Here is a 12708-nt window from a genome sequence, read left to right on the forward strand (position 1 = left end):
TCTAGTGTCAAGTTTCAACCCGTCTTATCAACAATAGTTCAGGACAAAAACCCACGTGATCACTTAATACTTAATTTGGTAAATGGTACTATAGAGTCAAATAATGGATATTATATATGTTGGTGGCAGGGTGCATTATCGCCTCCATTGACTGCACCGAAAGAGAATTTGGCAATGGATGCTATACCTGAGAGCCTGAAATCATCACTTCCAGTTCCAAGTGTTCAAGAACTATCACTTCAACGGCCAGAGAAAGTGCCACCAAGGTACATAAGAGATGACATCATTGTCACCAAGCCTTCTGATCCATCTCTTTGCATACCCTTGATAGACATGGCCAAGTTGTTCAACACAGACACACAAGAAGATGAGCTTCAAAAGCTTCACCTTGCGTGCAAAGATTGGGGTGTTTTTCAGGTACTACAAAAACTAGTTACTTGTTTCTTGCTTTCAATTACTTCAAGTAGTCATATGTCAAAATTCGATTTGTTTAAGGTATTCATGCTGTTAATAGATACCTGTATGTTTTGTTTTACACTAAATTCAGAATAATTTTCTCATTTTGTTCAAGAGATTGCACTATGAAAATCAATGGCATCCTACCAAAATTGATGCTTATATGAAACAGATCCAGCTGTTTAATCTAACATATATCTATAACCGAAGCATTTCTATTCAATTTATATTTTGATATTTCCATTTCAGTTCATTAATTTCTTTTTCTTTATGGTTGTTTTTTAAATAACCCTTGAAATATCCATAATTCATGGACTTACATTCTCAAAAAAGTGAAAAACATTAGCCAAAGTTGTGTCTATTTGTCCTTTTGGGTATAATTAGAAAGCTAATAGAAATAAAGGCACGTCAGTGTTCTGCCCTAGGCAGATGTGTCCAATTAAGATTGGATGATTGATCTATGATTCAGGTGTCTTCTCTGGATACCTATGAGTTAGGTATCTTGAGGACAACAGATCACACACTATCTGATGGCCTTAGCCCTGGGAAAGGTGTGTGTGTGTACTATCTAGGCTGCGTAACTAGGTAAAAAGAGATTAGGTTATACCTGTGGCGTTTAGCTCCTATTTATAATGCTTACCTGTGGGCTTGTGCTGATCATGGGCCTTACTGACCATGAGCCTCATTCTGGTCCATAACAGTTGCCCCCCAGCCCAGTATGCTGAGCCTTCAGGATGCCGGGGTGCCATGCCGAGTAGACAGAGCCTCCAGGATGCCGCGGTAAAAGGTGCTTTGCCGATTTCCTTTCTTCCGCAGCGAATCCTCCTTTTGCAGGCAATCATTACAACCCTCCACGTGGCCCTCTCATATCTGCGCGACGTGTGCCACTACGCCTGCTCGAGCCGCTGGTATTTATTGCAACTGCCTCAGCGTCCTTTCAACTGTCTTTCCTTACGAAGTTACCCTTTTACCCTTGACCTTTGATTTCGCGGGTTTCATCTATTTGATTTGCGCTTCTCCCTTTCTTATTACCTTATTTGCTTCATTACGCTTAGAGGCTTCCTTCAACATTTCCTGTATTTCATTCCAAAGGACTTCCTTCAGTTCATCAGTTTCTCGTCGTTTGCCACCTCTCGCATCCTTCACTTGCACCAGGTATGCGCTCCAACCTACTTTGTTTTTCTTCCTCTCTTGCTTTGATTTTCCTTTTGCTCGAATGTATGTTCGACAGGGACGCGTTTTCTGTCTCTGGGTATTCTTGCTTTAGCTATGCATACTTAGGCACACACTTTTTAGGATACTTTGCTTGTTAATGCAATGTTCTTCCTTGGGTACTTGACTGTGGGTTGCCTTGCTCTCCCCTTAATAGCATGACCGGGGGGAATTTGCACGGTAGAGGGACGTCCACCTGTCCTCGTGTTTTTGGCCGTAGTGATGAGATTCTACTGGAGGATGAAGAACAAGCCACACGGGAGGAGGAGAGATACGTCCAGAGCCTCTCCCCCAGCGTGAGGTTTTGGTTGTATGGTATACCTCGGACCCAGGACGAAACGCAAGCCGCCCTACTTAGGAGCTATCGCGGCAGTAGAAGCGGAGGAAGTTCTTCATCCCGTCCTCCCACACGAGGACGCCGTCAACGATCTGGTCGTATCCCGGTTGTTCCATCCCGACGTTCCAACCCAAATCTAGGTAGAGGCTTAGGTTCCTCCAATTCGGCTTTTACCCCGGCTTCAAGCCTCACCCGGGTTCAAGTTCCTGTTCAGTCCGAAACCATTATCCCAGGCGCTAAGAACATAGATCCGTGTTTTAACTGTGTCTATCTTAGCAGCCAATTTATTGAGAGAGGGAACGACTTTATGGCCGATGCGGTGCTAGGAAGTTGCACCCATTATCCCGGCTTACCAGATCCTGCCTCTGCTTCCTTGTCTTCTTCTGATGATTCATCCGACTCTTCTTATGCTAGTTTGTTTAGCTCAGGTACGTACACTTTTTGTCACGTACTGTTTCTGTTTTTAATCCCCCACTTTTGTTGTTCTAGGTTTTGATGGAGTCCCCTTCTACAGAATTTGCCCCTGAAATGACCTCGTCAAGTCCTGGTCGAGAAGCCGACACCAGCCCCGCCGAGCAAGGCTCTTTTGCCGTTGATACAACTCTTCGTAAGCAGTTTCCCTGGGTGACCGAGGAGGTGCTTAGCTTCCGGTCATACATGACGACTGAGGAGATATCCGGGCTTCCCATAGGCAACCCAGTGGGATTTGATACTTTTTGCCCTGCCGAAGACGAACCCGTCTGCTCGGGACGGAATCCCGAAGAACCTCCATTTTTCTTCTGCTATCGTGACTTAATCACCAAAATTGGTATTCGTTTCCCTTTTTCCGCTTTCAAAATTCAATTACTGAATCACCTTCACCTTGCCCCCACACAAATTCATCCCAATGGTTGGGCTTATATTGTTGCCTTCGAACAATTGTGCACTTCGTTGTCTGTATCAAGCACCGTGCCCTTTTTCTTTTATTTTTTTAATATATACACCCCCCGAACCTACTGAGCTCAAGGGGTGGACCAGCATCCAGGGTCGTGGAGGAAAGAAGCCGGAGTCTAGAAGATTGTTTTCAGTATACAGTGACTCCTTTAAAGACTTTAAAGGTGCATTTTTTAAAGTCGTTGCCGAGGTTGGTGCCAAGCCGTGGTTTCTCCACGAGAATGGGGAAGGGAAATTCCCCTTGTACTGGTCATATGATCACCACTTGCGGAAGCCGGGAGATTACCGGCTGGGGTTGTCAGCGGAGGAAAAGGCACACGCGAAGGCTTTGCTGGCTCACATCGGGGCTCAAGGGCATCTGAGCGCTGCTTCCTTAGTGGCAAAGTCTACATCCGACCTTCCCCAAACTAGTATGGATTTATGCGTACATGTTCATATTTTGCATTGTAAGTATGTTACTTACTAACCCCGGCTTGCGTTTTCCTGTGTGCAGGTTTCCAAATGAATCCTTCTGTGGACAAGGTTCCGGACTACGTTCTACCTGGCGAGGGAAGTCTTCTGCTCGGACTCAATCCCATGCCCTCAAGCGACCACGGACCACGAGTCCTCCTGCTGGGACGAGCATCGTTCCTCCAGCGACAACCGCCGTCTCCGTGATGGATTTAACCAGTGATGACAGCTGGCTGGATGTTGGGAATTACCAAACATCCGCCCCTGCAAGGTCAACTGGGGTTGCCGGGGTTGTGACATCTACGGAGCATGGTAGTCCGGCTCCCTCACCCCTTCTTGCCGGTCTCAGGAGAGGCGCTCTGTGGGCAACCGGAGTGGCGACAGAATTGCGCGGAGTGACTCGTCCGCCGCCAGAATTTTACGGGACCGGCATTTTGTCAGAGGCCCAAGTGAAAGAGCTGAAGATGGCCAAACTGTATACTTACAAAGCGGCCTCTTTGGTGAAACCGTATTCGGTTCTACTGGAGAAGCATTCCGAGCTTCATGCTGAGAAGGATTCCCTCCAGACTGACAGGGATACCCTCCGAGCTGAGCACGACAAGCTTGTTGAAGATAATAAGAATTTGACCATATCTGCTGCTGCTTCGGCAACGTCTTTGAAGCAATACCAGGCTGACATGAAGCTTATTTCGGACTCCTTCGGCCTTGAGGCAGATAAGGAGGCCATTATAAACTTTATCAAAGGAAAACTGTCGTCACTATCCGAGTTGGAGAGGAACAACGTTGCTTTGAATTAGCAGGTCCAGAAGCTGGAGACTGATGTCAAGAATTTGCAAGCTGATTATGACAATAGTCAATCCGTGCTGGAGAACGCTGCTGAAACTACGTTCAACAATGCTGTCAATCAAATCAAGCACTTCAATCCAGACGTGACCCTGAACACGGACCAGCTGGATTGCTTTGGATATGTCTTAGGCGACACGTTCTTCCCGTCAGCTACGGAGACCGAAACTAACAACGATGCACCTCCCCCCGGGAATCCGGTGATGGAAGCCGCCGCATAGCAATTCGAGCAAGAAATGAGAGAAATTTTTCCCCATATCTCGGATCAACCTTGAAGACCCGGAATGCCGGGGTATTTTGTAATCTTGATTTTTAAATTGACATTTACGAATTCTAGGCTGCATGTTGGTCGCTGCTTTTTGCTCTTAATGATATTTGGTAAATTCAGATATACTGCTTTGGCATATCTTTACTCCGTATATATCGTTTTCTTCGTTCACTTTTGATCCCTTCTTGGGAGAACGAGTTCAAATACCTTGTCCCGAGCTACAGGGCTAGAACACTAACCATCGCTTGAGGCAAGGCAGGTTCAAGTACCTCGAGTTTGTTACCGCGGCTAGAACGTTCAATTCCACCCTTTGGGTGAGACGGTTTCAAACCTGACAGGTTTTCTCACGGGGCTAGAACACTCTATCCTGCCTTTGGGCTGGACGGGTTCAAATACCTCGAATCTATTTCCGTGGCTAGAACACTCAATTCCACCCTTTGGGTGAAACGGGTTCAAATCCGACAGATTTTCTTACGGGGCTAGAACACTATATCCTGCCTTTGGGCTGGACGGGTTCAAATACCTCGTGTCTATTTCCGTGGCTAGAACACTCAATCCCACCCTTTGGGCAGGACGGGTTCAATTCCTTCGGATTGCCTTACGGGGCTAGAACGCTCAATCCTGCCTGTTTGGCTGGACGGGTTCAAATACCTCCGGATTGCCTTACGGAGCTAGAACGCTCAATCCCGCCCGTTGGGCTGGATGGGTTCAAATACCTCGGATTCCCTTGCAAGGCTAGAACTCTTAACCCCGTCGATTTGGCGGGTTAGGTTCAAATACCTCGGTTTTATCTTCCATGGCAGAAACACTTTAGTTCTGTTGCTTCATAATGTATTCTCAATTGTAAGAGGAAACAAAAGTTGTTCAAATTTATTCATAATTCAAATTACGTAATACAATAAAAGGAAAGATGAAAGAAAGGCATTGAGGTTTCCGTCAACTGTAATACTTTTTCAGCTTATCCGCGTTCCATGTTCTTGCCAGGTGTTTCCCCTGCAGGGTTTCCAAAACGTAGGCTCCTCTTGAAAGCTTTTCTTTTATTTTGAACGGGCCTTCCCATCTTGGAGCCAACTTCCCATCAGCTGTGTTTCGTCCTCCGACATCTGCTCTTCAGAGCACCAAGTCCTTTGTCTCAAACATCCTGGGCTTCACCTTCTTATTGAACCTACTAGCCACGAGCTTCTTGGCGCTAACATTTCTGCAGTGCGCCATGACCCGACCTTCATCTATCAGATCCAGTTCTACGGCTATTTTGCTGCTGTTCACCTCTTCTGCTTGCGATAAGGCTTGAACCCTTCTCCAAGATGGTTCTCCCAATTCTACCGGGATCATAGCCTCGCACCCGTAGGTTAGCCTGAATGGGGATTCCCCAACAGAAGTCTGAACTGTGGTTCTGTACCCCCACAAGACATAATATAACTCCTCAACCCACCTTCCTTTGGCGGATTGCTCTATACGCCTTCGAAGACCTTCCACGATGACTTTGTTTGCAGCCTCTGCTTGGCCATTTGTTTGAGGGTGTTCAACCGAGGCAAAGCGATGCCGGATGTGGAAATTCTCCATCAGGTTCTGAAACCCTTTACTTGCAAATTGAGTCCTGTTATCGGTTACCACTTCGGCCGGAATCCCAAACCGGCATATTATGTTCCTCTCCAGAAATCGTTGAATCCGGGCCGAAGTGATGGTCGCGACTGGTTCCGCTTCAATCCACTTAGTGAAATAATCAACTGCCACCACTAACCATTTAAGCTGGCCTTCAGCTGCTGCGAATGGACCCAAGAGGTCCATTCCCCATTTGTAAAACAGCCAGGGAGCCGTGATTATACTCAACTCCTCAGGGGGAGCCAACAAGTTCCTGCCGTGCTTCTGACACTGATCGCACTTCTGTACGTGGTCCTTCGCATCGTAGACCATGGATGGCCAAAAGTATCCAGCTCGAAGAGCCTTCCGGGCTAACGCCTTTCCCCCAACATGTTGCCCATTAATTCCCTCATGGATTTCCGCCAGAACATATTGGGCCCTATCCGAGTTCAGACATTTTAACAGAGGGGTGAAAATACCTTTCTTATAAAGTTGTCCCTCTATTATGGTGTATGACGCTGCATCTCGGATTAGCTTCTTGGCCTCTGCTCTCTCGACAGGCAACGTTCCATTTTCGACGTACTCAATAATGGGAGTACGCCAATCATTCACCTGGGAAATCTGCATGATGCATGTCGGTTCTAGGATACTTTGCTCAATCACGGTCTGGTGGTTTCCCCATCCCTTTGTGCTCGCCAGCTTGGACAATATATCCGCTCTGCTGCTGTTCTCACTTCTTGGAATGTGACTAACCTCTGCCTTTTCGAAATCTTCCATTATTCGTCTTGCATGCTCAAGATACTTGGCCAGTAGGGGTCCTTTGACCTGGTAACTTCCTTCAATTTGTGAGGTGACCAACTGAGAATCACTGTAAACCTTTACTTTTCGAGCTCCGAGCTCTTGTGCCTGCAACAGTCCGGCTATGAGGGCCTCATACTCAGCCTGGTTGTAGGAAGTTTCGAAGTCCATTTGCATAGAGTACTCAATTGCAACGCCGTCAGGGTTTTCAATAATTACCCCGGCTCCGCTTCCCTTTGCATTAGAAGACCCATCAACATACACATTCCATGTATCCAGGCCAGCAGGATCCGTCGTTTGGATTGAAGTGAGCTCGCGAACGAAGTCGGCCAACGCCTGAGACTTGATCGCTTTACGGCTCTCGAAAGTTATGTCAAATTCCGATAATTCCACCGCCCAACTCATCACCCTGATAAATCCGGCCTCTAGTAGTTCTTTCACGTGATCCTCTAGCACCTGCCGACGCTCTGAGCTTAATTTCCTCTTCTTCTGTGCTACTGGCTTTGAGCCGGGATAAACAGCTAACCTGTGACAGCAAAATTCTGGATCCATCCCTGGAATATCTGAAGATTTCCAAGCAAAGACGTCATTATAACTCCTCAAACAAGAGGCCAGCTGGGCTTCTTCCTCATTCATTAACCCCTTTCCTATCTTTGTTGTTTGTCCTGGCGCTCCCACGGTTACCTCCTCTAGCTCTCCGTCAGGTTCCGGCCTCGGCATCTGAGTTTCATCCCGCATATCCAATTCCACCATATTAACCGAGCTCCGCTTCAAAGATTGGTAACCACTCTGCTTAATCATAGCTACGCCTTCGGGATCTCGGTCCACCACACGTACAGATCTGAAGTAACAATCTCGAGACTCCTTCTGGTCCCCAGCTATGGTAAGCACCGTACCCTGCTTACCAATCATTTTTAACTTTTGATGCTTGGTTGAGACTAGCATGTCCCAAGCATGAATTGTAGGTCTTCCCAAAATCACATTGTATTCGGATGGGAAGTCGGCTACAATGAACCTCACCCTTTCGGATTTGTATGCCTCTTTAGTCCCCAATGTTAATCGGAGATCAATATACCCCTTAGGAGTAGTGTTGAGGCCATTAAACGCAATTAAAGCCGTGTTGCAAGCCTTCAAATCTTCTTCATCCAAATTCATCTTCTTAAATGCATGCCATAAAATTATGTCGGCGCAACTCCCATTGTCCAGAAAAATCTTCCTAACTCTGCAATTAACCAGTGTCCCTGTAATCACCAACCCATCAACATGTCCTGGCACTACATCCTCGAGCTCCTTCTTTGTAAAGTATAACAGCGGCTGCTCTGGTTCCTCTTCCTGTTTAAACTTGGGGCGCTCTCGAATGGAAAACACCTCACGCAAATATTTACGTCGGGCATTCATTGTGTCACCACCACCCCCAAAAGCTCTACTGATCACGTTGCATTCGAACTCCGGCTCTTGGAATTCGTCATCTTCTTTAGCTGGCTTCTTACCTCGTCCTTCCTCTCTAAACTTCTTATCCTTGGGTGGGCTTCCGAGCCTTCCGCCTCTCATCTTCCTATTTCTCCATCCCTGCGTACGGATCAAATACTGCCGCAACTTCCCCTCTCTAATGTACTTCTCAATTGCATCTCTAAGGTCCCAACATTCATCTGTTGTATGGCCCGGCCCATCGTGAAATGCGCAGTACCGGGTCCGATCTAAACCAGCCTGGTTCTGTAGAGGCTGAGGTCGCTCGACTCTCTTCATGTCGGTGGACGCGACTTCGCGCCATATTTGCGACCGAGAAGAGTTCAAGGGGGCATATTTATCAAACCTTCCCTTGGCTTGTTGCCTATCATCCTGCCGTTTTCCTCGAAGGTCATTCATCCGTCGGCCCCCGAGCTTGTCTCCCTGACCAGGTTGTTGCCTTTGGTCCACATTTTCCCACTCCATCTGCTCGAGCTCCAGGTATTTTTTGGAGCGCGTGTTAAACTCCACTAAGGTCCGAGGTGGATCCTTATATACTGACTTAGCTAACCGGGATGTTCCGTGCAACCCGGCTATCACCAGATGTAAGTGAACATTTTCTGGCAATCCGGGTACCTGGAGCGCGGCCAACTTGAACCGATCTAGGTACTTCTGTAGCGTCTCCCCTGGTTGTTGCTTAATTTTCCCCAACGCGAATTCCGACTTTGGCTGCTTCTTACTGGTGGCGAAGTTCAGCAAGAACCGCCAGCCAAACTCCTCAAAGGATTTGATGGATCCCGCTGGTAATGACGAGAACCACGCCTGGGCTGCCCCGGTTAATGTAGTTGCAAAAGCCTTGTGATCAAGGGTTCCTCTATCCCTTTGATGTACATAGTTGTATCAAAGGCATCCAAGTGTACCTGCGGATCCTGTGTTCCGCCGTATTTGATCAACTCAGATAAATTCAGATTTTCCGGGTATGGAGCTTCTACAATCTCATCCGCGAAGGGACTGTCATTGTACTGCCCCCTGTTGTATTTTCTTCGGTATACCCCGGTTACGTCATCTGGAGCCCGGGTGATGGGCCCCTGACGGTGGATCTCGGCAGGGCACTGTGGGTCTGGTACCTGCCGGGGTTGCTGATTGTTTCCAGCGTTTCCATGGCCCGGAGGGTGCCGTGGCTGTTGGCGTGAACCCGGGTGCACTAGGGTTTGTGGGACGAACCCGGGTGTGACATTAGCCCTTGCAGGACGGTGGGTGCATTCCTGAGTGTCCTGCTGGGGGTTCGCAATTTGCAGATCTGTCACCACCTGCGCGATGGCCCGCTCAGGGTCTGGATTTGTTGCGCGCCACATCCGATCCTCCAAATCTCGGATCTGTCTTGCATCCGCTTGCCGTTGCAGCTCATTACGCTGTTCCAATTCCTCCATCCTTCGAAGTACGACTGCCATAGCTAAACTCGTCACTCGTGGATCCGGGGCTTCCGCAGTTGGGTCTTCAATTGGCTGTAACCCTGGGAGGTACGGGGCATCTGGGTTGACCGCGGGAGTTGATGCTGAATCTGAATGCACGTCACTAACGTGCACCGCATCTAGATCTGGGATCTGCGGCATCTGCTGCCTTGATTTCGCAGGATCTTCCCTAACAGAAGGAGGAACTTGGAGGTTTGATGTGGAGGGTTGACGAAGGCCACTCCTTGTTGTTCTCACCATCGATTTTGTTGACTTTCACAACGTTAGTCGTGGAAAAGTTCCCCACAGACGGCGCCAATGTTCTGCCCTAGGCAGATGTGTCCAATTAGGATTGGATGATTGATCTGTGATTCAGGTGTCTTCTCTGGATACCTACGAGTTAGGTATCTTGAGGACAGCAGATCACACACTATCTGATGGCCTTAGCCCTGGAAAAGATGTGTGTGTACTATCTAGGCTACGTAACTAGGTAAAAAGAGATTAGGTTATACCTGTGGCGTTTAGCTCCTATTTATAATGCTTACCTGTGGGCATGTGCTGATCATGGGCCTTACTGACCATGGGCCTCATTCTGGTCCATAACAGTCAGATATAGGGAAAATACCATCAACATTTTTTTCCTTCCATTTTTTTTTTCTCCCGCAGATTGTAAATCATGGAGTTTCAAATGCATCCCTTACGAATATGAGGAATCAAGTTCAAAGATTTTTTGAGCTCCCTTTTCAAGAGAAAAAACTATGGGCACAGAAACCAGGAAGTCTCGAAGGCTATGGCCAAGCATTTGTAACTTCCGAGCACCAAACACTAGATTGGAATGACATGATCTTCCTCAAATCTCTACTACCCATTCAGAACAGAAAATTGGATTTGTGGCCCCAAAACCCTCCAGAGTTCAGGTATATGAATACTGCCAGATAGCTGAACTGAATAGCATAATGATGCCATTCCCAATGGGTGTTAGAATTTGGATAAATCAAATGAAGCATTGCCTTAAGAAGTTTTATCAGTTTATTACATGATCTGTTCAGAAAGTCTATTACTTCAAGAAAAAATATATTTTTCATGAAAATTATTCTATAAATGAAACTGATATCCCAAGCTCCACATTGATGTAATGCTTTGTATATATGCACCCATTGTATATATTCTGTTCTAGTTAATATTTTACCTGTTTTCTTTCTCTAATTATTTCTCTCATAACAAGCTATCATCTTTGTTTTATGCAAGAGATTCCATTGCAAAATTTCTATCACAGCCTTTTCTTATGTTTGTAAGGGTGTCCTGTTGCAAATGGTTATCAGGGAAACATTAGAGAGATATTCTGAAGATATGAGGGGGACAACAATTTCAATTGTGAAGTTCATTACTATGGCTTTGGGGCTTCCTGATACAAAGATATCGGAGAGTTTCCAAGAAGGACTATATGACATAAGGATGAATTGCTATCCACCCTGTCCTGAGCCCGAAAGAGTTCTTGGGATTGTGCCCCATGCTGACAATTCTGGGATCTCTCTCTTGCTTGACTGTGGTGATTTTCCAGGGTTGCAGTTCTTCAAAGATGGAAAATGGGTCCCTGTTGAACCTATAGAGGGGGCTATTGTTGCAAACATGGGCCATATAATTGAGGTTTGTTACTCCTTACCAAAATAATCAAAAAATTGAAATTTAAATAATCGATTTTTAAAAACCAGAACCGAGCTTTTTAAATCCAATTCAAGAACCGAACCTTTTTTTAAATCCAACGAAATCGTTTTTGAACCGAACCGAACTGATTTTTATTATTTTATTTCTTTAATTTTTTCTTTTTCTTTTTTCAGAATATAGTCGACCCGAACTGATTTTGAACCAAACCGAACGGTTTCCAACCGTCTCGAATCATTTTTGAACCTAACCAAACCAAACCAATTTTGAACTGAACCGAACCTTTAAACCAATTCAGTTCGATTTTTCAAAAAATTCAATTCAATTCGACCTATGCACACCCTTACTCCTAACTCATTCGACTGCAAAATTAACCTTATATAGTGATTTCAATTAAACCCAAACTAGCAAATGTTGGGGTGAAGGCAATTTTTGTATTGGCCATACCGTTGCATATTTGTAAAGAGATTGTTTCTAAGATTAAGACCTCCTAACTTCTGAGTCACACTGGAATACCTTTACCACTTCTCTAACTTGTCCTCTTTTGGATAAAAATCATTTTATGGCATTATATTTGAACCAGAATTGCCATTGCATCTGTTATTTGGAAAATGATGTTTACTCGAAAGCAAAAATTCTATGAAATCAAAAGCCTGAGATTGATGTTGCTTGTTTTTCTATTTCGCAGGTAATGAGCAATGGGATATACAAGGCCCCAGAGCACAGAGCTGTAGTAAATAAGCTGAAGGAAAGGTTATCAATAGTGACATTCTGCTATCCAAGCCCTTCTATAGACGTTGGACCTGCTGACGATCTAATTGGTAAAGGAAACTTACCTCTGTATAAGAAGTTGACACATGCAGAGTACTTCAGCAGCTTCTTCAATAGAAAGCTTGATGAATCTTTCATTGATAGTCTCAAACTGTGATTAATAATGTTATTTATATACCATTTTTATTGTACCTTACATAATTTCTACTTTGATAAAAAGAAAGAAAGAAAGAAAATCTTCGCGGCGTAATCTTTCTTTATCTTTATTTTCTTTAAATTTTGAACCATCAAATAAAAGTTAGAGATTGAGTAATAAAAGTTACAGGAGTAGTAAAAATCTGTAACTATTGTATGTTTTATTTCAATTTCTGTAACCTGTATAAGTCTATATAATTTGTATTAGTTTGTAACTTTTCTAAGTCTATAACTTTTTTTTTTTTGGTAAGCAGTCTATAACTTTTTTAATTACTTGTATATAACATTGGAATAAATTCTGTAAT

General features: G+C 45.3%; 1 protein-coding gene across 1 annotated transcript; it reads left to right on the plus strand.

The window, feature by feature from the left end:
- The first annotated feature begins 206 nt into the window (after positions 1–206).
- Positions 207–12365, plus strand: LOC133317452 (protein SRG1-like). Its single transcript, XM_061519320.1, has 4 exons — positions 207–417; positions 10442–10692; positions 11098–11422; positions 12126–12365. Exons 1-4 carry the CDS (start codon positions 334–336, stop codon positions 12363–12365), a joined length of 900 nt encoding a protein of 299 aa, XP_061375304.1. The 5' UTR covers positions 207–333.
- Positions 12366–12708: the final 343 nt, after the last annotated feature.

The sequence above is a fragment of the Gastrolobium bilobum genome, unplaced genomic scaffold (genome assembly GCF_033153095.1).
Source record: "Gastrolobium bilobum isolate Gb01-03AN ecotype WA unplaced genomic scaffold, APGP_CSIRO_Gbil_v1 utg46271, whole genome shotgun sequence".
Lineage (NCBI taxonomy): Eukaryota > Viridiplantae > Streptophyta > Magnoliopsida > Fabales > Fabaceae > Gastrolobium > Gastrolobium bilobum.